The sequence below is a fragment of the Oryctolagus cuniculus genome, chromosome 4, assembly GCF_051225735.1.
Source record: "Oryctolagus cuniculus isolate XC-2025 breed Fujian yellow rabbit chromosome 4, ASM5122573v1, whole genome shotgun sequence".
NCBI classification, from domain to species: Eukaryota; Metazoa; Chordata; class Mammalia; order Lagomorpha; family Leporidae; genus Oryctolagus; species Oryctolagus cuniculus.
This window is the reverse complement of record NC_142870.1, coordinates 109,977,170-110,004,380: the sequence shown is the minus strand read 5'-3', so window position 1 is coordinate 110,004,380 and position 27,211 is coordinate 109,977,170. Positions and strand designations below refer to the sequence as shown.

At 43.6% G+C, this 27,211-nt stretch overlaps 1 protein-coding gene across 5 annotated transcripts in view; it reads left to right on the top strand.

Annotated features, from left to right (window-relative positions):
• The first annotated feature begins 7,854 nt into the window (after positions 1–7,854).
• Positions 7,855–27,211, top strand: part of PRKCI (protein kinase C iota) — a 93,011-nt gene continuing 73,654 nt past the window's right edge. The window contains exons 1-2 of one of the 5 annotated variants that reach the window (XM_089330949.1): positions 7,878–7,993; positions 8,184–8,284. In XM_089330949.1, coding sequence (XP_089187075.1) covers positions 8,193–8,284 — 92 coding nt within the window. In that variant the 5' untranslated portion in view covers positions 7,878–7,993; positions 8,184–8,192. Of the gene's footprint in view, positions 7,994–8,099; positions 8,285–8,701; positions 9,004–9,305; positions 9,419–27,211 lie in introns of those variants that run through there. The other 4 variants (XM_089330951.1, XM_089330947.1, XM_002716402.6 and 1 more) reach the window with 4 other exon arrangements.

Here is a 27,211-nt window from a genome sequence, read left to right as displayed (position 1 = left end):
TCCCTCTCTCTCTCTGTGCCTCTCTGTAATTCTCTGCCTTTCAAATAAATAAATAAATCTTTTTTTAAAAAAAGGTAATTTTAAAAAAGGTAATTAAGTAAATAAATAAATATATTTTTAAAAAATTCAGTGTCAGGGCCAGCACTGTGGCACAGTGGTAAAGCCGCTGTGGCCTACAGTGCCGGCATACCATATGGGCGCCGGTTTGAGCCCTGGCTGCTCCATTTCCAATCTAGCTCCCTGCTGATGGCCTGGGAAAGCAGTAGAATATGGCCCAAGTGCTTGGACCCCTGTACCCCTACTGGAGACCTGGAAGAAGATCCTGGCTCCTGGCTTCAGATCAGCCCAGCTCTGACGGTTTTGCCATTTTGAGAGTGAACCAGTGGTTGGAAGATCTCTGCCTCTCAAGTAAATAAATAAATCTTTAAAAAAATAAAATTCAGCCCAGTGTCCAATGCATATGTCCATAAGGTCACAGAATCATTCCAAATGATCAGGATTTTCAGTTTAAATACTTTTCTGTCCTTTTAAGGACACTGTCACGCACTCCTGAAGAATGGTACAGTAAGGGTGGCAGGTTGATGCAAAGTTTAGGATATTAGTAAGCACTATTTTAAGTACAGCTAAAAGAAGATAGACTGCGAGTCTTGCTCATGGTGCCTACGTTGCCTTCCTATTTTTAAAACTCATTTCATTCTCACTTAAGAAACAGGCTTCTGCCAGTGGCAGCACATTTAAGATGATAGAGCATGGCAAACAACTTTTCATGTTTGATTCTGGCAGCAGGGTACACTGGTGAGGTTAATTAAGATGGAATACAAAGGACTGCCTATTCTGATTAGCTATTTTCTTAATAAAGCAACTCAATATAGAAAGCCTAGTTTCTAAAAGATATGATTAATATTATGCCAGGTTCCTTTTTAAACCCTTCTTTTAAGTCCTGTTTTCTTTAAATTAAAGAGAAGCCTCAATTGTTTCCAGAATTTTTAAACTAAAAATGATGTAAATTCTTTCCCTCCTCCTCTTGTATGCTTGTCTGTGCCTTATATCTATTTCAAGTGCATCGCATTGACTTTGAGAATTAATGTGCAAGCACTTACAGCATGTAGACATGAGAAAATCTATGGAGATTTTGCCCAGGGAAACAACCATAGTTAGTGAAAATTATAAATTAAAAATGACCACAGTGTCAGACTGTGGTGTAACTAATGCTCCAGGAAACGTCATGGGAACAATGGGGTAATAATTAGTGGAACCTAATTACTGAGAAAGGTATAAACCAAGGCAAATCATCCAAAAACTTGACAGGAAGGTGAGAAACAAAGAGAATCTGATATGGGGCTGGCATTGGGGCATCCCATATGAGTACCTTTTTAGTCCCTGCAGTTCCACTTTCCACCCAGGTCCCTAACTTACCTGGGAAAGCAGCAGAAGATGTCCCAAGTGTGTGAGCCCCTGCTTGATGTGGGAGACCTGTATGGCATTCCAGGCTCCTGGCTTCTGCCTGGTCTAGCCCCTGCCATTGTGACTATTTGAGACGTAGATGGAAGATCTCTCTCTCTCTCTCTCTCCTCTCCGCTCTCTCTTTCTCTCCCTCTCTATTTCAAATAAATAAAATACGTTTTTAAAAAAGAGAGAGAGGTGGGCTGGTGCTGTGGCATAGCATGTAAAGCTCAGCCTGCAGCACCAGCATCCCATATGGGCACCAGTTTGCGTCCTGGATGCTTCTCTTTTGATCCAGCTCCCTGCTGATGTGGCCTGCACCCACATGGGAGATCCAGAGGAAGCTCCAGACTCGTGGCTTCACATTGGCCCAGCTCAGGCCATTGCAGCCATTTGGGGAGTGAACCAGTGGATGAAAGATTTCTCTTTCCCCCTGCCTCTGCCTCTGCCTCTCTGTGACTCTGTGTTTCAAATAAATAGATAAATATTTTTTGAAAGATTGATCTATTTATTTGAGAGGAAGAGTTACAGACAGAGAGAGGGAGAGACAGACAGAAAGGTCTTCCATCCACTGGTTCATTCCCCAGATGGCCACAAGGGTCGGAGCTGGGCTCCATCTGAAGCCAGGAGACAGGAAGTTCTTCCAGGTCCCCCACGTGGGTGCAGGGGCCCAAGCACTTAGGCCATCTTCTACTGCTTTCCCAGGCCTTAGCAGAGAGTTGGACTAGAAGAGAAGCAGCTAGGACTTGAAACAGTGCCCATATATGATGCCAGTACTGCAGGCTGAGACTTAGCTTACAACACCACAGCGCCAGCCCCTAGATAAATATTTACAGAGAGAGAGAGAGAGAGAGAGAGAGAGAGAAATGAACCTGACAGGGTTGGCCATTTGGCGCAACAGTTAAGATGCCACTTAGGGCCAGTTTTGTGTCATAGCATGTAAAGCTGCCACCTGTGATGCCAGCAGCCCATATAGGCTCTGGTTCCAGTCCTGGCTGCCCCACTTCTGATCCAGCTCCCTGCTAATGGCCTAGGAAAAGCAGCAGAGGATGGCCCAAGTGTTTGAGCCCCTGCCAGCCACAGGGGAGACCTGAATGCAGCTCCTGGTTGGCTCAGCTCTGGCTCTTGCAGCCATTTCAAGAATAAACCAGCAGATGGAAGATCTCTCTGTAACTCTTTCAAATAAATAAATAACAGTTTTTAAAAAGTATAATTGCATTTTTCTCCTATCTTTCCTGACTGACTTAAACAGTAATTGCACGGTTACAATTATATTGCTATACCTCTCACATATAGATATTTAACATAATTGACAATAATTTCACAAAGAAGGCAGATAGGGGTAAAGCCACACTGGAATAAGGCAATGATATCAGGTCACACCTTGAATCTACAGGATGAGATGAAAAGAACAAGAAATGCCAAACATAAAGGTTAATACAACAAACTCTATATATTTGTTCTTTCCTTTTATCAGTTCCTTTAAAAGACACAAAATTGTATAAATAATTACAGCTGTGTCATTTGTAATATAACACAGGTGTAACATGTATTACAAAAATATCATCAAAATGGAAGGAATGAAAAGAGTTATACAGGAGAAATGTTTGTATGTATCATTAGAATTAAGTTAGTGTGGATTTTAAGTAGATTCTGATAAATTAAAAATAAAGAGTATAGCATAAGCCCAAGAGCAACTACTGAGAAAATAACTCAAAAATATTTATTTAGAAAGTCACTGAAGGAATGTGATGCTAGCATCCCATGTGGGTGCTGGTTCTTGTCCACTTCTGATTCACCTCCCTGCTAAAGGCCTGGGAAAACAGCAGAGGATGGTCCAAGTCTCTGGGTCCCTGCCACCAACGTGTGAAACCGGGAAGAAGCTCCTGGCTCCTGGCATCAGCCTGGCCCAGTACCATTTATTGCAGCCACTTTGGGAGTGGGGGAGTGAACCGGCAGATGGAAGATCTCTCTCTGCACCCCCCAACTCTGCCTTTCAAATAAATAAAATAAATCTTTCAAAAAAATTTACACTAGGAAATATTCACTTAATACAAAGGAAAGCAGCAAAGGAGTGACAGAAGAACAAAAAAAATGAGACATATACAAAACAAAAAGTACAATGTAGATGTAAATCCAACTCTATCAATAACCTTGAAAGTCAATGAGTTAAATGACCCAATCAAATGTGTAGATTGTTACACTGGCTAATAAATTCTGGCTATGTTCCATATATGACATATACACTTTACATTCAAAGACTCGAACATATGTGTAACTATAAGCATGGAAAAAGATATATCACATAAATAGCAACCTTAAGGGGCTGCAATGTATCAGTACTAGAATAGATAAATATTACAACAAAATATGTTATTTGAGATAAAGGGGTTCATTTTATAATGAAAAGTATGTGTATTCATCAGAAAGAAATAACAGTTATAAACATATATGCACCTAACAGCACAGCTCCAAAACAGTCAAATAAAACTAACAGCATTGAAAGAGAAAAAGACCATTCAATAATCTTAGTTGGAGATTGCTGTGTCCCACTTTAAATACTGGATAGAACAATAAGGGAGAAGGCCAGCAAAAATATAGAGAAACTGAACAACACTGCGAGCTAACTGGACCTGAAGTGTACAGGACACTCCACTAATGACAGCTGAACGCACATTCCTGTCACGTGAACACAGAGCATTCTCCCAGATATGCTGTCCATAAAACAAGCTTCGACAAAGCTAAATGGCTTGAAATCACACAGTTTGCCCCCTAATTACGATGGAAATAAATTATACATCAGTAAGAGGCGTAAATTTGGGATAGTCACAATTATCTGGATGTTAAACAATATAATTTCAGGAGAAGAAATCACAAGAAAAGTTGGAAAATACTAAGAGAAGGACAAAAATGAAAACAAAACATCCCAAAATTGTGGGGTACAGTTAAGAAGATATTTCAAGTAATTTATTTACCATGATAACTGTACATACTTATATTGAAAAGGAAAAAATCTCAAATCATTAAATTTCTAAGTTTATAAACTAGAAAAAGAAGGGTAAACTAAGTCTAAAGCAAATAAGAAGGAAGGGAATGATAAAGGCTAGAGTAGAACTTAATGAAGTGGAGAAAAGCAAACATTAAGGAAAATTAACAAAACCAAAAGTTGATCTTTTTAAAATATGGAAAAAAATGACAAATTTTAGCTTCACTCAACAAGAAAAAAACAAAGCTCAAATCACTAAAATTAATGGAGGGGACATAACTGCCAATTTTACAGAAATGAAAAAAATTATTAGAGTACTATCAACAGCAGTGTATAAGCAAGCTAGATAATTTAGATGAAATATGGGGCTGGTGCTGTGGTGCAGATGGTAAACTCGCCGTCTGCAGCACTGGCATCCCTTATGGGTACTGGTTTGAGTCTCGGCTGCTCCACTTCTGATGCAGCTCTGTGCTAATGTGGATGGAAAGCAGCAGTAGGTAGCCCAAGTGCTTAGGCCCTTGTATCCCTGAGGGAGACCCAGATGAAGCTCTTGGTTCCTAGCTTCCGCCTGACCCAGCCCTGGACATTGTGACCATTTAAGCAGTGAACCAACAGATGGAAGATCTCTGTCTCTCTGCTCTGTCTCTGTCTTTGTCTCTCCCTTTTTCTCTGTAACTCTGACTTTCAAATAAATAACTAAATAAATCTTACAATAAAAATAAAAATAGACAAATCCCTAGAAAGACAAACTTCCAAAACTGACTAAAAAATAAAATATGAATTAACCTGTAACCAGCAAAGCAATCGAATTAGGAACTTAAAATCTCCTTACAAAAAAATGAGGCCTGGAATACTTTCCAGCAAAGACTTCTCTACAAAGACAATTATTACCCAGATAACCAAAACCAAAGACATCATAGTAAAAGAAAGCTACAGATCAATAACCAAAATCTGTTATGACTAGATGCAAAATTCATCAACAAAATATTAGGAAACATGGGGGCAGCGCTATGGCATAGCAGGTAAAGCCGCCACCTGTAGTGCAGGGATCCAATATGGGTGCTAGTTTGAGACTCAGCTGCTCCACTTCCGATCCAGCTCTCTGCTATGGCCTGGGAAAGCAGTAGAAGATGGCCCAAGTTCTTGGGCCCCTGCACCCACGTGGAAAGACCCAGAGGAAGCTCCTGGCTCCTGGCTTCAGATGGGTGCAGCTCCGGCCGTTGCAGTCACCTGGGGAGTGAACCAGCAGATGGAAGACTCTCTCTCTCTCTCCTTCCTTCCCTCCTTCCCTCCCTCCCTCCCTCTCTCCCTTTCTCTTTCTCTCTGCCTCTCCTTCTCTGTGTAACTCTTTCAAATAAATAAATAAATCTTTCCAAAAAAAAAAAAAAGAAATAAAAAGACTTCTCTCTCTCTTTCTCTGCCTCTCTGTAACTCTGCCTTTCAAATAAATAAATAAATCTTTTTAAAAAATATTAAGAAACTGAAACCAGAAGCATATAAAAAGAATTGTATATCATCAAGTCGGATTTATCCAAAGAATGCAAAGTTGGCTTAAATCCTAAAATCAATTATAATAATATATAATATCAATAATATAACAAAGTATGTATTGTATTATCCATAGAAAACTACATGATTATCTCAATTAACATAGAAAAAGCACTTAACAAAACCCAGTAGTCTTTCATAATAAAAAATTAACAAGCTAGGAATAGGATGGGATGTCTTCAACCTGATAAAGGATATCCACAAAAAACCTGGAGCAATGATCACACTTAATAGTAAAAGACTGAAAGTTATCAACCTAAAGTTGGGAATAAGAAAAGGATGTCTACACTCTCCTATTTATCTTAGTACTGGATATTCTAACTGATGTAATTAGGTAAGAAAAAAATAAATAAAATGCACCCAAAATTTGAAAGGAAGATATAAATCTATACGTATTTTTAAAAATACATACTTTTAAATGATAGAATATCCTAAGGAATCCATGTAATAAGCATGTTCTGCAAGCTTGTAGGATAGAAGATCAATATGCAAAAACCAATTATATTTCTATATATTAACAATGAATAATCCTAAAATAAAATTAATTTAAAAATTCCATTTACAGTAGCATTAAGAAGAATAAAATACATAGGAATATTTACCAAAATAAGTGCAGAATGTATATTCTGAAAGCTACACAGCACAGCATTGAAATAAATTAAAGAAAACTAAATGAATCTATCATATCTATCATATCAATGTAATGTAAATATAAATGGATTAATAACTACTGTATTATCAAAGTTTAATGCAAAAATAAAAATAATAGGCGCCAGCATTGTGGTGTAGCAGTTAAAGCCACCGCCTGTATGCTGGCATCCCATATGGGCACCGGTGATCCAGCTCTCTGCTGTGGCCTGGGAAAGCAGTAGAAGTTGGCCCAAGTCCTTGGGCCCCTGCACCCACCTGGGAGACCTGGAAGAAGCTTCTGGCTCCTGGCTTCAGATTGGCGCGGCTCCAAGCTGTCGCAGCCAATTGGGAAGTGAACCAGCAGATGGAAGACCTCTCTCCCTCCCTCTCTCTTTGCATTTCAAATAAATAAATAAATCTTAAAAAAAAAAAAAAAAAGGAGGCCGGTGCCATGGCTCACTTGGCTAATCCTCCCCCTGCAGCGCTGGCACCCCGGGTTCTAGTCCCGGTTGCTCCTCTTCCAGTCCAGCTCTCTGCTGTGGCCTGGGAAGGCAGTGGAGGATGGGCTTGGGTCCCTGCACCCACATGGGAGACTGGGAGGAAGCACCTGGCTCCTGGCTTCAGATCGGCGCAGCGCCGACTGTGGCACCAACAGAGGGAAGACTTTTCTCTCTGTCTCTCACTGTCTGTAACTCTTTCTCTCTCTCTCACTAAATCTGCCTGTCAAAAAAAAAAAGTCTTTTTTTTCTTTTTCATGCTTTATCTTTCATTTCTTTATAAATTTTCACTTCTTATAGGCCATAAATTTTTTCTCGAGTATTATAAAATCTTTCAAGTCTGTCACAGCATACTCAATTTTCCATGAATCCAATCCATCTAACTTTAGATGTAATTTACATTCAATTGGTAACTGTTCTACATTTACCATATTGATGCAGGTCCCCAGTGCCCAAAAACTTGATACCAAATTTATAAACGAGAATGTTTATTAAGAACCTGTAATCCAAGTTTGTAGCAGTTAGAGGATATCATACCAATGTAAATGTTCCATATAACTGATGAATCAATCCCCCAAGCCTATTTTATTATCGTAAACAAAGCTATTTCTTTGATTATTCCAACTCTTTTGGCGAGCAATGGGTATTCAGTTCCCGCTATGAGCATGTGACAGAGCCAAGACACTAGAAAAGTCAGACTAGTTTACAAGGGTGGGTTCTTTCGAGTCCTTGATTTGCCACGGTCAACCGAACAAATGCTAATGGATGAATGGATTGATTGATTGGAGAAATATTCATTATGCACCTGTCCTACGTAATGGCAGTAAGCAGAGGCATATGAAGCAGAGCTGCAAAGGAAGAAAGATGTGTCTTCCGTCATACCTTTTAGGTGAGTTTCGTCCTTTATTACATTAGTAACATATTATTAAATTTTACGCATGAAAGAGGCTATGCTGAACACTTAACCAAATTCTTGTTCTCAAAAATGGCACTCAATAATTGAGATGATTTATGCAACTGGAAGTAAGGTTTCATCAGAGGGGAGAGTCTGGATGATGATGAAGCCCATCCCTTTCCAGTGTCCTCAGATGCCCAAGCTGTACACAGGATTTCCACGCCAACGGCTCCCAGGGAGCGCCCAGGAGACACGCGCTCAGCGAAAAGGCGCGGCATTCCACACGTAAGAGCCGCAAGTCCCAGAATCCCACTGGGACTCCAAATCCCAGAAACCCGCACGGCGAAGCTATCCGGGGTGCCAAGTCGGCTGACCGCAGACGCGACCAAGTTGGGAAACTGGGGTGAAATGCCGTAGCTTTCGGACCCTACCGTCTCCCATGTAGGAAAGGGGATCATGCCGAACCATAGGTGTAAAGCCTTTGTCACCGCTTCTGCAAGAGGCTCCCTCCTGGCGGGTCTGATGTGGCAGTCGGAGTCTCCCATTCTTTCCTGTCCCTCTCTCTGCCCCCGAAAGGATGGTTCAGCCTGGCTTTGAGGCTCCTTGAGCTGGACCGATGGTTGCGCCCGCCCAAGCCCGGAATGTGGGCCTTGGAAGCGAGCTAGGTGGGAGGGACCGAGGCGGGGAGGCGTGCTGGGCCCGGGCGGCGGTAGCGGCCGCGGGCAGTGGGAGGAGCCGCGCGGTTCCGGCTGCCCGGCGAGGCGACCTGTGTGTCGGCGCCGCGGGCGAGGCGGGCAGGTAGGCGAGCGGACGGCCGCAGCCCTAGCGCGGCGGAGTCCTCCACGGCGCCCAGCGTGCCCCCCGCAGCCTCGGCTTCGGGCGTGGAGGCGGGGGAGTGAGGCGATGCCGACCCAGAGGGACAGCAGCACCATGTCCCACACGGTCGCAGGCGGCGGCAGCGGGGACCATTCTCACCAGGTCCGAGTGAAAGCTTACTACCGTGGGTGAGTGTCCCGGAGCGGGGTGGGGGTGGGGAGTGGGAGGCGAGCGAAAGGCCAGCTGGACTTGGCCTGGAGGAGGGAAGGGTGGGAGGCTGGAGGTGTTGTAGGCGCGTTGGGCTGGGCGGGAGGCTCCGCGGACTCGGCGTGGGGGTGCCTGAGCCGGGGGAGGAGCAAGGGGGCGCGGGATTCGAGCTCCCCAGGTGTGGAGCACCCCCAGCTGCGGGGCGTTGGACTGCCGGGAGAACCCAAGACCAGGGTAGGGAGGAGCCCTGGGATAGGTAGGGAGGTACACCTGGTGGAGACGAGAGATTTGCAAGGGCTTGACGTCACGAAGTCTGGGTGAGTTTGGGGTCGAGAGCTGATGATGCCTCGACTGACTCAGTTTGCTGTGGACGTAGAAGTGACAGCACTGCCTCAGGTGATCGGCCTTTTCGATGATCAGCAGGCCCGGAGTCTCTGGTTCTTTAAGTTAGGTTTGTCTTCTTCGCTGTAGAAAAGTTCACGAAGTGGATCTGCACTCTGGTCAGACCGCCAGTGCGTTAGACGCCAGAGTAATGCTTAAGAGTAAAGTTGATGAGTTTTCAGGGATGGTCACTAGGTACTTAGGTCTCGCCCACAATGAGTTGCATACGTGTACATTAAAAATTTGTGAACCTCTCTTTGTCAGTGGGTGAGGTATTGCAAGTAAGAAGAGGAAGAGGCCGGTCTTAAATTCTGTGGTCTTTCCTTACATTCTTACCTAAGTAATAACTTCTGTGGGTACCAGAAATAATCCAGCCCTAAAATCATTGTGGTAAATTCACATTCCATCATCGGTGACCTAAAATGTCCCCCTTGGAATTCGGTAGTGGTTTGAATGTCTTCGAGATAATTATGTTTAGGAGCATTAAAAAGGTGACATGTTTTTGTGAGCGTAAAAGTTTGAGATGTAGGAGTTAACAGAAAAGCTAAGTGCCTTGGCCTGCTTACTGCTTGTCCAGGCAGAAGTAAATTGCTTTAAAAATCTCAAGCACTGCAAGGTTGGAAGTGCAGTGCATGGTTTTTCATTCTTGAGAGGATCAGTGGAGACAGCAAACTTTCAAATTGCCTCTCTTGTTTTGATTTCCAGGAAAGTATAAGCCCATAATTTTCAGATGGATTCCGTGGAAGGAGTTACTAGTTTGCTGTCACAAAGCTTCTGCTTTTGTTTATTAGCTTGACCGCATTCACGAGTAGTTTATAGGAGTTGTTGAACAGTATTATAACTGCTTTTACTTAAACATAGGTAAAATTGATCAAGGAGGTTTTGGTTTTAGAACAGTAGCAAGAAACATGTGGATGTTTCTTTAAAAGTTCGTAGTTGTCGCAAGAGTTGTTCTGTTTTGTTTCATGATTAGCCATGAACTTTGCAAGGTGAGATAAAAGCTTTCTATGCACGTTTTATTATCTTTCCTGTAATTTGATACTTTACAGTATGTTCCATCTTAGCAAGTTGGTAGTCCATGAGTTGTTAGGTACAGAGAATAAAATGTAGTAGGTGTTCTTTTTTCATTTTTCTTTAAGGTATCTGATCATTGACAGTTAAACAAACCTAGATTTAAAAATGAACGTATATAGGGGCTGGCATTGTGGTGCATGGGTTAAGCTGACAGTTCAACAACACCATCATATATTGGAGCACCAGTTTGAGTCTGTCTGTTCCATTTCCCATCCAGCTCCCTGGTAATATGCCTGGGAAAGCTGCAGACGATGGCCCAAGTATTTGGGCCCCTGCCACCCACGTGGGAGACCTGGAGGGAGTTCCAGGCCTGCCTTCTGCTGATCCATGGCTGTTTGGGGAGTTAACCAGTAAATTGAATCTCTCTGTTTCTCTCTCTGTGTCACTCTGCCTTTCAAGTAAATAAATAAATCTTAAAAAACAAACAACATGTTCGTGGTAGTGAAGTACAAATCATACAGAGGTATAGAATAAGAAGTGTCCCATTCCATCTCCCCCAACATTCACAGATGCACTGTGGATATTTATGGTTTTCTAAAAGCTATTATTATTGTGATTTTTTTTTTTACTTTAAAAGTTGTAGTCCTGTGACTTATCAAGCTTGCATAGTATTTATTGATTCATCCTGCTGAAAATGAGAATTTCACTGGATACGATCTGTCTTCTCACAGTGTCTCAATTTTTGATTGTTAAACTATTATTTTTGTTGTCTGGATTGCGTTTATGATGTTCGACAATATAAATTTTTTTTTTTTTTTTTTTTGACAGGCAGAGTGGACAGTGAGAGAGAGAGAGACAGAGAGAAAGGTCTTCCTTTGCCGTTGGTTCACCCTCCAATGGCCGCCGCGGCCGGCGCGCTGCAGCTGGCGCACTGCGCCTATCCGAAGGCAGGAGCCAGTTGCTTCTCCTGATCTCCCATGCGGGTGCAGGGCCCAAGTACTTGGGCCATCCTCCACTGCACTCCCTGGCCACAGCAGAGAGCTGGCCTGGAAGAGGGGCAACCGGGACAGAATCCGGTGCCCCGACCAGGACTAGAACCTGGTATGCCGGCGCCGCAAGGTGGAGGATTAGCCTACTGAGCCGTGGCGCCGGCCAGATTCTTGATTAATAAACTTAGGTTGTCTCCCATAACTAACTATGGAAGGTGAAGTAATTAGTACTTGTCCCTATTTTCCCCATTTTTATTAGTGTAAGTGCCTTTGGAAAGACATCGGTCTGCTGTGCTTCAGGATTACAGATATCATACTCTTATTTTCCTGCTTTATTCCTCCAGATATTAAAATGAAAAGAACCCTGGCATGCAATTTTTTTTTAAGTTATTTGGCTAAATTTTCTCTAAGACATTCAAGTGAACAATGTCTGAAGACTTAGACAATTTTGCTAACCTCTTGCCCTTTAGTGCTTTATCTTCCATGAAAACTTTCTGATGGCACCTTCATTTCAAGCCTGTTTAAAAACACCAGCACTCTAAACTGTACCAAGTTCCATCCTTTGAAATCCTACAAGTTCTGTTAGGATTGCATGTTTATTAGCAATAGTCTAAACTGATGGTTGTGATATTACATAGTCAGCTACTCATTAATATAGATGAAACTAAAATGAGTCACCAAGGATAGTTAGTAAACAGGTTGGCTAAGTAGATCACCTACTTGCTTTTAAAATAGAAAATTCTTCCTTATACCAAGAAATACAGTGACAGTTTGTATTTGAATGAGTTTTTACTTCCTTAGATCTGACTGGCCTTTATCACATAGTTTTCCCTCTACTTACTCTACTTAACTTCTGACAATATTTCTTTCCAGTGAATGTTGAATCTTGGAATAGCCAGACTTCTTTTTTTATTATTATTTTTTAAAGATCTATTCATTTATTTGAGAGGCAGAGAGAAAAGTCTTTCATCTGCTGGTTCATTCCCCAAATGACCGCAATGGCCAGAGCTGGGCAAATCCAAAGCCAGGATTCCCACGTGGGTGCTGGGGCCCAAGCACTTGGGCTGTCTTCCAGTGCTTTCCCAGGCCACCAGCAGGGGGCTGGATCAGAAGTGGAGCAGCCAGGACTTTAACCTGTGCCCATATGGGATGCCTGTGGCCACAGTGGAGGCTTAGCCTACTACACCACAGTGCCGGCCCCTAGAATTCTTTTAGTGAAAAAATTGCCATCTTTTTTTAAAGATGTGTATAGGGGATAGCACTGTGGTGTGGCAGGTAAAGCCGCAGCCTGTGGCACTGGCATCCCATATGGGCGCCGGTTGAGTCCCAGCTGTTCCACTTCAGATCCAGCTCTCTGCTATGGCCTGGGAAAGCAGTAGAAGATGGCCCAAGTCCTTGGGTCCCTACACCCATGTGAGAGGCCCGAAGAAGCTCCTGGCTTTGGATTGGCGCAGCTCCAGCCGTTGCGGCCATCTGGGGTGTGAACCAGCAGATAGAAGACCTCTCTCTTTCTCTCTCTCTCTCTCTCTCTCTCTCTGTAACTCTGCCTTTCAAATAAATAAATAAATAAATCTCTTTTTTAACTGTGTATAATGTTATTCTGATGAATTTGATCTCTGTGCAAATTTGTCTCCCTAGATATATAGTAGACATTTAACTTAGTTTTTAAGCAGGAGATTAATAGCACTGAGAATCTGATTTTATTGGAGACCACCTGAGAATGCTTGTCTCCTAGCCTGCCTCATTCTCTCCCCAACATGGGAGCTTTTCTGTGAGTGGCTCTCTTCAGTCATTACCTAGTGGTGGTAGTGTGAAGGAAGAGAAACAGGTTTTTTTGGTTTGTGATTGATTGCTGTTGTGTGTGCTTTTCCTTATATAAAGTTACTTGATATCATGGCATAGAATTTAGCAAGACAGTGTCTGGACTATGCATTTATTTTATATATATATATCAAAACTTTTTCTAAGAAGCTGGTAAAAATGCCTTTTAGGCTCCTGCTGTTGAGAAGTGTTAACAACTCAGATGATTCCTTCTGTGCATATCTAGAAATAAGAGATTTACTCTTCACATAGAAGTGTGTAGGATTCTTCTCACTGCGAACAAGTCCTAGCAAGACGTGATTTTAAGAGCATTGCAAAATTAATTTAGCAATGTATTTTAGGACTTGTTCTGAGGCAATACAAATAGAACTTTGAGGTAAGAGTTGGAGGGTGTCAGTTGATTGGTCTTGGAATTTCTGGAATGGCACCTAACCAAGCATAGGGTGAGAGATCTGTAGCTTGGTTAGAGATGGAAAAATAGGAGGGCATGGTGAGCTCATGTCAAATAGGTCCTGTTGCTTATAGGCAGTGGGTAGGAAGCTAAAGAGTTAGACTTGTGAAACCAAAGCTGACCATGTGCAAATTAAAGATCTGAGGAAGCAAACACTGAGGGAGCAGAGGAGAAAGAAGCAGCTCTATTCAGAAAAAGTCTCCTGGAGGTCATCGGTTTGTGATAGCTTTCTTGTTTTTCTTTTCTTTCTCTTTTTATCTTTTTATTTATCTATTTATTTATTTGAAAGTCAGTTACAGAGAGAGAGAGAGAGGGAGAGAGATAGAATCTTCCAACTGCTGTTTTATTTCCCAGATGGCTGCAACGGCCAGTGCTGGGCTAGGCCAAAGCCAGGAGCTTCTTCCAGGTCTCTCATGTGGGTGGTAGGAGTGCACATACATTAGCAGGGAGCAGGGTGGCAGCTGGGACACCAACCAGCATCATGAGGGATGCTGGTGTTGCTAGCAGTAGCTTTATCCTCTACGCCACAACACCGGCCCTCATGATAGCCCTCTAATGCACTTGTGTGTCTTTTTTAATGGTTAAATCAACCTAATTAAGATGTTAATTTTTAAAATTCATGCTTTGCTTAAGATTTCAAATATTACCATTTTTAATATTGTTGGACATACTATCTTGGATACAGAGATATAGCAGTGGATATTAAAAGATTGCCTTTAAGGTAGTAAGAATCTTGTGGAGGAGTTAACAGTTATAATGTAAGGGATTTAATGTGTGTGTGTGTGTGTGTAAGGTACTTGCAGGGATGGATACTGGGGAGGAGTTTGGGATAAGGGAAGCCTTCTTAGAGGGTGTAATGTCTGAGGCTTCTGAAAGATAAATAGGAGTCTATGGGCACCAGTTCTAGTCCTGGTTGCTCCTCTTCCAGTCCAGCTCTCTGCTGTGGCCCAGGAGGGCAGCAGAGGATGGCCCAAGTGCTTGGGCGCCTGCACCTGCATGGGAGACTGGGGGAAGCACCTGGCTGCTGGCTTCGGGCCAGTGCAGCGCTGGCTGTAGCGACCATCTGGGGAGTGAACCAACGGAAGGAAGACCTTTCTCTCTATCTCTCACTGTCTGTAACTCTACTTGTCAAATAAAAATAAAAAAAGATAAATAGGAGTCTGCCTATGATAGATGGGGTGGTCATTCTAGTGTAGAACAACTGCATTATAAGTTTGGGGAATTAAGATGAGCTTGGTTGTGAATCTCATTTTCTTTACGTATTGGGCTATACAGTGTGAGTAGGCACTCTTGAGAAGCGAGGCGAAGCGGGGTCGCAGGAAGATCATGAAGATCTTCGAATGTCACTGTGGAGTTCAGACTTCTCATTGGTTCAGATTTTAAGTAAGAGAGATAATGGTCAGATTCGCATTTCAGAAAGATTACTTTGGGAGCTAGTATGGGTGATGGATTTGTGGTGGATGAGACTTAGTTTAGAGGCTTTTGAAATAGTCAGGAGATGGAAAAGAGTGTGTGGGTCCACTGGAGATTTTAGGAGGTAGGATTTTATGAGATTGTTGCCTGTTTTGGAGAGGCATCTGAAAACTTGTATTTGTTGTCTGAGAGAGCCTGGGGAATAAAAAAGGAAGAGGTTTGTGGGAGAAGGTAATTCAGTACCTGAAACAGTTCTAGGTGCTCATGAGTATTCTGATAGAAATGTCCAGAGTTAACTGAAAAATATTTATTGTGTGCCTGCTGTGTGTTGCAACACTGTGCATGACAGCTGGCCTATGTTGCAATGTGGCTAAGAGTGATGATTGATGATGGGAGGGGGGCTGGTGCTGTGGCATAGTGGGTAAAGCTACAACCTGTGAGCACCAGTTCAAGTCCTGGCTGCTCCACTTCTGATCCCGCTCCCTGCTAATGCACCTGGGAAAACAGCGCCAGATGGCCCAAGTACTTGGTCCCTGCACCAACATGGGAGACCCGGAAGAAGCCTGGGTTTAGAGCACCTCCTCTGTCTCTCTCTGTAACTGCCTTTCAAATAAGTAAATAAATTTTTTTTTTTTTTGGACAGAGTGGACAGTGTGAGAGAGAGACAGAGAGAAAGGTCTTCCTTTGCCGTTGGTTCACCCTCCAATGGCCGCCATGGTCGGCGCGCTGCGGCCGGCACACCATGCTTATCTGAAGGCAGGAACCGGGTGCTTCTCCTGGTCTCCCATGGGGTGCAGGGCCCAAGGACTTGGGCCATCCTCCACTGCACTCCCTGGCCACAGCAGAGAGCTGGCCTGGAAGAGGGGCAACCGGGACAGAATCCGGTGCCCCGACCAGGACTAGAACCCGGTGTGCCGGCGCCGCAGGTGGAGGATTAGCCTATTGAGCCGCGGGGCTGGCCAAGTAAATAAATCCTAAAAAAAAAAAAAAAAAAAAAGAATGATGATGGAAGCAGAAATGCCATGAGTGGCCAAATATAAATCCTGAATATAAGACACTGAAGCTAAATTTAAAAAATTAAGAAGTACATGAAGTGAAACATTCCCTTTGTAGCCTCTGTCAGTTTCTAGAGGCAGCTGTTATTAATGGTTTTAGATATTTCTTTTTTAAGACATATTTTTTGCTTTTCAAATCTCTGAGGTGGCATTTAGTCTCTCTCTCTCTCTCTTTTTAAAAAATTATTTATATGAAAGCCAGAGTGTCAGAGAGGGGGCCAGAGACAAAAGAGCAAAAGAGATTTTCCATCTACTGGTGCACTACCCATATGACTACCACAGCCAGGTCTGAGCCAGGCTAAAGCCAGGAGCCAGGAACTCGATCCAGGTCTTCTGCATAGGTAGCAGGGACCTGAGTACTTGGGCCATCTTATGCTGCTTCCCCAGGTGCATTAGCAGGGAGCTGGATTGGATGTGTAGCAGCTGGGACTTGAGCTAGCACTGAAATATGGGATGCTGGTTTTTTAAGTGGCGATTTATTCTGCTGCACCGCAACATCTGCCCTAGGTTGGTATATTCTATATTATATTAATATATCTTTAGTAGAGATACATATACACATGTGCACACATAGATATACCATTTTATTTTTCTAATGAATGGGTTCATATTTCTACATACGTTTCTGCAACTTGAATGTTTTCCTTCTTTTTTTTTTAAAGATTTATTTACTTGAAAGAGTTACAGACAGAGAGGCAGAGGCAGAGAGGTCTTCCATCAGCTGGTTCACTCCCCAAATGGCCACAACAGCCAGAGCTGGATCGATCCAAAGCCAGGAGCCAGGAGCTTCTTCCAGGTCTCCCATGTGGAATCAGGGGCACAACTGTTTGGGCCATCTTCCACTGCTTTCCCAGGCTGTTAGCAGAGAGCTGGATTGAAGAGGAGCAGCTGGGACATGAACTGGCACCTGTATGGGATGCTGGCACTGTAGGCGGCAGCTTAACCTGCTATACCACAGTGCCAACCCCTTGAATGTTTCATTTGTGATTATTTTTCGTGCTGGGATAGCAGGACAGTAGTCAGATCTCTTTATGGTTGAGTTATAGTGTACCACAGTAGTACTCTAACTTATGCACTATTTTTATTTCATTTGAAAGACAGACACAGGAAGGTCTTCCCTCCACTGGTTCACTCACCAAGTACCTGCAACAGCCAGGGCTGAACCAAGCCAAAGCCAGGAGCTGGGAACTCAATCTGGATATCCCATGTGGATGACAGGGACCCACGTAGTTGACCATTACTTGCTGCTTCCCAGGGTGTGAATTCGCAGGAAGCCAGATTGGAAGCAGAGTAACTGGGACTCAAATAAAACAATCCAATATTGAATGCTGGCGTCCCAGATGGTGACTTAATCACTGCACCAATTGCCTGTCCTTTTGAGTTTACTTTTAAATATTTATTTATCTGAAAGATAGAGAGAGGGGAAGGGAGGAGAGAGAGTGAGCAGGAGAGAAATTTTCTATCTGCTGATTCACTCCCCAAATGCCCACAACAGCTGGTTTCTGCATCAGGCAGAAACCAGGAGCCTGGAACTCATCTGGGTCTCCCGAATGAGTGGCAGGAGCCCAAGCACTTGAGCCATCATACGTTGCCTCCTAGGATACATTAGCGGGAAGCTGGATTGGATGGAGTAGCTTGGGCTTTAAACAGCACCCTGATATGGGATGCGGTTGTCCCAAGTGGCAGCTTTAACCTGGTGTACCACAATGCTCATACCTTGGTTTATTTTATATTTATTTATTTATTTGAAAGGTAGAGTCAGAAGAAGGGATGGAGGGAGAGAGATATCTTCCATCTGCTGATTCAGTTGCCAATGACTGCAATGCCTGGGGCTGAGCTAGACCAAAGCCAAGAGCCTGACATTCTATCTGGATCTCCCACATGGGTGGCAGAGGCCCAAGTACTTGGGCCATCTTCTGCTGCTTTCCCAGGTGCATTAGCAGGTAACTAGATCAGAAATGGAGCAGCCAGGACTCAAACCTGTGCTCCTATAGGATGCCGTTGTTGCAGGTGGTGGCTTAACCTGCTGTACCTCAATACTGGCCCCGTGGTGGATTTTTAAAAGTAAGTGGTGGCATAGAAAAGCTTTATATTCTGTTTAGAGTATAGTTTAGCATACAGGAATATCTGTGATTGATGATCCTTTAAAACTGTCTTCATTAAGTCACTATTTCAAAAGCTGCTGAATGGACATCATTATATTTACCATATATTCTTGCAAACATGATGAAGATATTTTAAAAATTTGGTGTTGTACTCTAAACACTTCTTACATACTCCACAGAGTGTTCCTGATGTTCCCACTCCATGTCATCTTTTGAATTTTGACAGTGGATTGGCAAAAAATGGCAATTTCTGGGCCGGCGCCGCGGCTCAGTAGGCTAATCCTCCGCCTAGCGGCGCCGGCACACCGGGTTCTAGTCCCGGTCGGGGCGCCGGATTCTGTCCCGGTTGCCCCTCTTCCAGGCCAGCCCTCTGCTGTGGCCAGGGAGTGCAGTGGAGGATGGCCCAGGTGCTTGGGCCCTGCACCCCATGGGAGACCAGGAAAAGCACCTGGCTCCTGGCTCCTGCCATCGGATCAGCGCGGTGCGCCGGCCGCAGCGCGCCGGCCGCGGCGGCCATTGGAGGGTGAACCAACGGCAAAGGAAGACCTTTCTCTCTGTCTCTCTCTCTCACTGTCCACTCTGCCTGTCAAAAAAATAAATAAATAAATAAATAAATAAATAAATGGCAATTTCTTTATAAGTATTTTTATGTATGTTACAGATCATTTATTTCTTCTGCATTGTCTTCATATCTTTTCTGCATTTTTGTTTTGTATTGTTTTTCTTATTAATTTGTTGATAGAACATTGACATCCTATTAAAATTGCCAGCGTTTCCCCAGTCTGTTGGTTTTTTGGAGTTTTTTATCTTTCTGTAATCAAATCTGTCTTTTTTACCAACCCTCTGTATGGCTTCTGAGTTTGATTTCTTAGGTAGATGTGTTTCTTATCTAAAAACATTCTACTATTTTCTTCTATTATGCAGCTTTAAATGATTTGTTATTTCAATAAATCTGGTATTTTTGGGTTTAGCCAGCTTATTTCTTTTTCAAAATATATTTTTTTAAAAGATTTATTTGCTCATTTTTATTTATTTGAAAATCAGAGTAACAGAGAGAGAGGGAGAGAGGGAGAGATAGATCTTCCATCCGTTGGTTCACTCCCCAAATTGCTGCAATGGCCTGATCTAGGCTGATCTGAAACCAGGAGCTAGGAACTTCTTCTGGGTCTCCCACTTGGGTCCTGTGGTGTTTGAGGGTGACCTTGGAACTAGAGGATTGGTTACATCATCCAGCAAGATAGTCTGGAAACCCTGCCTCACAACCCTCTGGAGCTGGTTTTTTTGTTTGTTTGTTTTTAAGATTTATTTATTTATTTGAGAGTTTTACAGTGAGAAGGAGAGACAGAGAGAGAGGTCTTCTATCTGCTGGTTCACTCCCCCAAATGGCCACAGTGGCCAGAGCTGAGCCGATCTGAAGCCAGGAGCTTCTTCCGGGTCTCCCATACGGATGCAGGGGCCCAAGCACTTGGGCCATCTTCTACTGCTTTCCCAGGCCATAGCAGAGAGCTGGACTGGAAGAGCAGCAACCGGGACTAGAACCGGCGCCCATATGGGATACTGACGCCACAGGCGGAGGATTAACCTGTGCCACAACACCGGAAGCTGGATGGCTTTTATTTTAAGGTCTGGGGATCAAATCATGCATCTTAATGAACAGTCCCCACAGAACAGAGAATCAGTTTTACAGTCCTGTTCCTCTTCTCTCCTGTCTGGCTTTGCCAGATGTGCTACTGGAGAGGGCTGCTTGGAGGTTCTTGTCTTCACACAAGAAAGAATTGAGCTGTGAGACAGAGTACTGGTAAATGAGGGAGCCAAGTTTATTGAAGGGAAATACCTCGACAGACCAGGCAGGCATCTCAGAAAAGAACTCAGCACCGTATCTTCTTTTCCTTATGTTAACCATTTGGCTAGGATTTTCCAGACAGTGTTGAATTATAGCAGTTATCTTTTATCTTAATGGAATATAATCAGTAGAGAGAAAAATTTCATATACTATCTTCAAAGATACCTAGCTTTCTTTTCCTCCTTTGAAGTGTGTGAGAGCGCAGAAACTTTTATAATATACCTACATATTTTAAGAATTGTGAGAAGTGTTTTGCATTTACTTCTATTTCATCTTCATAAGAATGCTTAGCAGGAGATGTCTGCCTCTTTTGCAGATGATAATATTGAGACTTTGTGACAATAGAAAGCTGGGTGTTAACCTTCAGGGAAAGTTTTCTTCTTTTTTCTGCTTTGACAAGACTTTTTTTTTTTTTTTTTTTAATTTTTTACCAGGCAGAGTGGACAGTGAGAGAGAGACAGAGAGAAAGGTCTTCCTTTGCCATTGGTTCACCCTCCAGTGGCCGCCCTGGCCGGCGCATCGCGCTGATCCGAAGCCAGGAGCCAGGTACTTCTCCTGGTCTCCCATGGGGTGCAGGGCCCAAGTACTTGGGCCATCCTCCCCTGCACTCCCTGGCCACAGCAGAGAGCTGGCCTGGAAGAGGGGCAACCGGGACAGAATCCGGCACCCTGACCGGGACTAGAACCTGGTGTGCCGGCGCTGCAAGGCGGAGGATTAGCCTATTGAGCCACGGCACCGGCCTTGGCCAAGACTTTTTAATGCTGATTTTTTTTTTTTTGGCTGTATCATCAAATTCATTTCTTTTTTATTAACTATTTTCCTTTTTTTAAAGATTCATTTATTTATTTGAAAGGCAGAGTTGCAGAGAAAGAGGGAGAGACAGAGAGAGATCCTCCAGCTGTTGGTTCACTCCCTAAATGGCCTAACAGCCAGAGCTGGGTCAATACAAAGCCAGAATCAGGAGCTTCTTCCAGGTCTCCCATGCAGGTACAAGGACCCAATGACTTGGGCCATCTTTCACTGCTTTCTCGGGTGCGCGAGCAGAGAGCTGAATTGGAAGCAGAGCAGCCAGGACTCGAACTGTCGCCCATATGGGATGCTGGCACTTGAGGCGGTGGCTTTACCCACTATACCACAGTGCCGGCCCCCAAATTCATATTTAACAGGTGTTGTCTCTTAGCTTGTTTTCTATCATCTTGATTATTTAAAATGGAAAATGTTTTTTAATTAAGATTAATCTTAGGGCTTGATACCTTAAAATTATATGAATACTCTGTTTCCCTAGAATCTTTAACCCGGGGCCGGCGCCATGGCTCACTTGGTTAATCCTCCGCCTGTGGTGCCAGCATCCTGTATCGGTGCCAATTCTAGTCTCATCTGCTCCTCTTCCAGTCCAGCTCTCTGCTGTGGCCCAGGAGGGCAGTGGAGGATGGCCCAAGTGCTTGGGCCCCTGCTCCTGCATGGGAGACCAGGAGGAAGCTCCTGGCTTCAGATCGGCACAGTTCCAGCTGTGGCAGCCATTTAGGGGGTGAACGAACGGAAGCAAGATCTTTCTCTCTGTCTCTCCCTCTCATTGTCTATAACTTTACCTGTTAAATAAATTTAAAAAAATATTAAAAAAAAAGAATCTTTAACCGTTTTACTTTAAAGATTTATTTTATTTATTTTTAAAGCAGAGTGACAGATCTTCCAACCATTGGTTCACTACCCAAATGGCCACAATGACTGGAACTGGGTCAGTCCAAAGCCAGGAGGCTCGAGCTCCATTCAGGTCTCCCAAATGGGTGACCAGGACCTAAGCACTTGGGCCATCTTCCATTGTCTTCCCAGGTGCATTATTAGTAGGGAGCTGGATGGAAGCAGAGCAGCCAGGACTCAAACCAGGATACGAGATGCTAGTATTGTAGGCTGTGGCTTAACATGCCACCATGCCCACCCCTACCCAATGTTTTACTACCCATGGATGATAATCTTGCCTAAATGTAATATTATGTTGGTGATGCGAGTAAATTTTTTAGCTGAATAGACTAATTTAGGAGAAAAGGTTATTGAGATAGCAGAAGGACTAGATGTGGTTCAGTTTTTCGCAGGGGGATTATTATAATTTATTTTTCATTTCATTTGAAAGAGAAGAGAGAGCTTCCATTTCCTGATTCACTCCCCAAATGGCTACAATAGCCCGGGTGGGTCAGGCTGGAAGTCAGGAGCCAGCAGCTTCTTCCAGGTCTCCCATGTAGGTGACAGGGACCCAAATACTTGAGCTACCACTTGCTGCCTCCCAGGGTGCAAAGTATTGGGAAACTAGAGTGGAAGCCGAGGAGACAGGAATGAGGGACTCTGATGTGGAATAGAGGCATCCCAAGTGGTGTCTTAACCACTGTGCCAAACTGTCCCTTTTGGGCTTATTTATTTTTCTTAGATTTATTTATCTATTTGAAAGTCAGAGTCATACAGAAAGAGCTTCCATTTGCTGATTCACTCCCCAAATGGCTACAATAGCTGGTGTAGGCCAGGCCGGAAGCCAGGAGCCAGCAGCTTCCAGGTCTCCCACGTTGTTACAGGGGCCCAAACATTTGAGTCATCTTCTGCTGCCTTCCCAGGCCATCAGCAGGGAGCTGGATTGGAAGTAGAGAACCAGGACTCAAACCAGCACCCATATGGGATACCGGCATCACAGTGGCCCAACCTGCAGCGACACTATGCTGGCCCCTTTTGGGTTTATTTTTAAAAGAAATTGGTGTCAAGGAAAACTTTAGATTCTATGTTTTAGAATATAGGAACATTGATGCTTAAGATACCATCTTCTGGCTGGCGCCGCGGCTCACTAGACTAATCCTCCGCCTTGCAGCGCTGGCACCCCGGGTTCTAGTCCCGGTCGGAGCGCCGGATTCTGTCCCGGTTGCCCCTCTTCCAGGCCAGCTCTCTGCTGTGGCCTGGGAAGGCAGTGGAGGATGGCCCAAGTGCTTGGGCCCTGCACCCCATGGGAGACCAGGAGAAGCACCTGGCTCCTGCCATCGGATCAGCGCGGTGCGCCGGCTGCAGCGTGCCGGCCGTGGCCGTCATTGGAGGGTGAACCAACAGCAAAGGAAGACCTTTCTCTCTGTCTCTCTCTTTCACTGTCCACTCTGCCTGTCAAAAAAAAAAAAAAAAAAAAATGCTGCCTTTTCCCCCAAATTCAGGTAAAACTATTTAAATTTATACACTTTGGAAAACTTTGTGGAAAAGCAGACTCTAGTGTATTGTAGATCAGATAAATACTTTATGTTAATTTTTGGTAAAATGATTTAACTATTGCTTAAAGTTAAACCAGGAAAAATCATTAATTTGTTTTATACCTTCAGAGTGTAGCTTTGTTTTGCAGCTCATTTCTAGGTTTGATACTGTAATAAGCATCTGATGATTGTGAAGTGTTATGAACATGGTGCTTTCTCAGTTACTTAATTACTTGAGAAGTGTTTATAAAAACTCCCTTAAATGTTTTAGTTCTGGAACTTAAGGAACAGTAGTTGGTTAAGCATCATTCCTTCACTGAGTCTCTCAAAGGATATTTTTATTTATTTGAGAGGCAGAGAGAGAGAGAGAGAGATATCGATCTTTCATCCACTGGTTCACTCCCCAAATGAACACAGCTGCTGGAGCTGAGCCAGACCAAAGCCAGGAACCCAGAACTCTATCTGGGTCTCCCACGTAGGAGGCAGGAGCCCAACCACTCAAAGCCATCACTGCTGCCTCTCATGGTCCACACTAACAAGAGGTGGGAATGGAACCCAGGTACTTCAATGAGGAACACAGTCCTTTTAACCAGCATTTTAACTGCTAGTTTAAACATTACCCACCCCCAGACCCCCACATCCCGCTTCTTTTCTAATTTAATCCTAAAATATTTTCTCCCAACCCTTACATCCTCATCCTAGTAACCTGGAGGGTACTGTGTGTGTGTGTGTGTGTGTGTGTGTGTATATATGCACATGCGTGTGTGTGCACTTTATTTTTTAAATATTTGTTTATTTGCAAGGCAAACAGCTTGATCTTCCATCTGCTGGGTTCACTTTCCAAATGGCTGCAACAGCCAGGTGTGGGCCAGGAGCGAAACCTGGCCAGATCGAAACCAGGAGCCAGGAACTCCATCCTGGTCTCCGACGTGGCTAGCAGGGGCCCAGGTCCTTGAGCCATCTAACCCTGCCTTCCCAGGTACATTAACAAACAGGGAGGTGGATTGGAAGTGGAGCAGAGGGACTCCAGTTGGCACTCGATGTGGTATCCAGTGCCACAGACAACAGCTTAACCCACGACACTGATACACCAGCCCCATCCTAGAGGATGCTTTAAAAGAAAGACTGCTGCAGGGGCCAGTGAGAGCTTGAAACCCTGCCACCCACATAGGAGACCTGGATGGAATTTCTGGCTCCTGGCTTTGACTTGGCCCACACCTAGCTGTTGCAGCCATTTGAGGAGTGAACCACTGGATGAAACTTCTTTCTCTCTTTCTCCCTGTGTGTGTGTATGTTACTCTGCTTTTCAAATTAAAAAAAAAAAATCTTAAAAAGGTCAGATCTTTTGGGTAGGGATTGAATCCTAAGGGCTGGATTAGTTCCTTAGGAAGGGGCTGTAGGGAAATAGCTTAGGCCCTTTTTGCCCTTCCATCCCTCCCACCGTGTGAAAGCACAGCCTTTGTCTCCTCTGGAGATGCAGCAACAAGGTGCGATCTTGGAAGAAGAAATCGAGCCCCTTACCAGACGCAAAACCCTGCTGGTGCCTTGATCTTGAACTATGAGAAATAAACTCCTGTTCCTTATCAACTTACTTATTCTATGGCATTTTGCTGGAGCAGCACAAAGAAACTAAGATAACTTGCTTCCTCCTTTTCTCTGCCACAGCTGTCAGTTTTCAGAGCGCTCCTGAATAATGCTAATAGCTTGAGATACCACTTTCCACAGCAGAATCCACACTTCCATCTTAGTCTGTTCAGGTTGCTATAACCAAAAAGTACAGACTGGGTAGCTTGTGAACAGCAGAAATTCACTTCTCACAGTTCTGGCACTTGGTAAGTCTAAGATCAAGGCTCTGGCAGACTCGGTGCCTAGTGTGGGTCCAATTCTGGGATCATGGAATGTTGCCTTCTATTGTGACCTCTTTTTTTTTTTATTTTTTTTAAGATTTATTTATTTATTTGAAAGGCAGAGTTACAGAGAGGTAGAGGCAGAGAAAGAGCTCTTCCATCCACTGGTTCACTTCCCTGATGGCCACAACGGCCAGAGCTGCACTGATCCGAAGCCAGGAGCCAGGAGCTTCTTCCAGGTCTCCGACATGGGTGCAGAGGCCCAAGGAGTTGGGCCATGCTCTGCTGCTTTCACAGGCCATGGCAGAGAGCTGTATTGAAAGCAGAGAAGCTGGGACTCGAACCAGTGCCCATATGGGATGCCAGCTCTGCTGGCAGTGGCTTTACCAGCTATGGCACAGCATTGGCCTCTCAAGTGATCTTTTTTGACCAGAACTTAGTGGACCCAGATAGTTATTTTCACTTTTAAGAGACTGGCCAGTGAAAAATGAAATCCTTATCTGGGAAATTAAAATATTCTACTTTAGTGCAACAGTTACGATGTGATTGGGACCTGCATCCCTTGTCAGACTGCCTGAATTGCAGTCCTAGCTCTGCTTCTTATTCTGTCTTACCGCTAATATACTCCCTGGAAGGCAGGGAGTGATTTCCCGAGTACTTGGGTCTCTGCCACCCACATAGGAAGACCAGAGGGAGTTTATAGTTCCCAACTTTGGTCTGGCCTAGCCTTGGCTATTGCAGGCATTTGGGGAGTGAGCCAGAACATGGGAGATCTCTCCTTCCCTCCTTTCCCTGACTCACTCTCTGCCTTGCAAACAAAAACAAAAATAAATAGGGCAGGTGTTATGGCACAGTGGGTTAAGCTACTACTTGTAACACCAGCTCCTTGCTAATGTGGCTGGGAAGGTAGCAGATAATGGAATAAGTGCTTGGGCCCCTGCCACCCACATGGGATACTCAGATGGAGTTCCAGGCTCCTGAGTTTCACTGGGACCAGCCCTGATTATTGTGGCCATTTGGGGAGTGAACAAGTGGGTGGAAGATCTATTTTCCTCTCTGTTTGTCTCTCCCTTTCTCTCTGAGTTACTCTACTTTTCAAATAAATATTTTTTAAAAAACAAATACATTTAAAATAATTTAATAAATAAGCCTACCTTAGTATATGAAGCTATTAATTTTCTTTGTTCTTCAGATAAAGCACATTCTGAACATACATAAATCAAATATATATCTTTAATATGTTTCCCCTAAGTGTACACCTTGAGGCATTGTTTACTTACTGCTGTATCATCAATATGTGAAGCAGTGTCTGGCCCAGAGTGGAAGTTTAATTAATGGAAGTTGAGTGAACAGAGCTATCACATAGAGACTCTAAGGAAGGCGCAGGGAAATGTAGAAATAGGGGGCTACACTTGGGAAGCAATCCAGTGGGTAGGAGCTCTCTCTGCAACTGTCTTTCTCTGTGTGTCTCTTTCCATCCCAAATCAATAAATTGTTTAATTAAAAAAATTCCAAAAAGAATGAATGGAATATAAGAGACAGCCAACTGTATAATGGTGGATTCCTGGGTTTGAATCTGCTCTCTATCAATTACTTATCAGTTGTGTGCTGAATTCTTATATGTGTGCTACTTCTCTGTAACTTAATTTCCTCATCTATAAAATGGGGATAATATCTGAGATGATGTTATAAGGATTTAATGGGATATAATATTTGTAATACTTAGAATAGTGCTTAGCATATAGCATATTCTATATGCATGTAATAATTTTTAAATTACATTCATTGAATATTTTAAATAGAAGTAAAATCTCAGTAGAGAGATGAAAATATTCCTACCTTCTAAAAGCAACACTCAGGTGCTTCTAGCTTAATAGGGTAGACCACACGTCTATACCTCTTCCTTCCTCAAGTCCATAGAGATGACAGAAAACTGAAATAACAAGTTCTCTGAATCTTGGAAAACAAAACAGGCACCAGAAAGCATGAGAAATCCAAGATGACTAAAAACAGAATAAAGTGGACCAAAGGACACCTGAGTGGAATTCCTGACTTCTG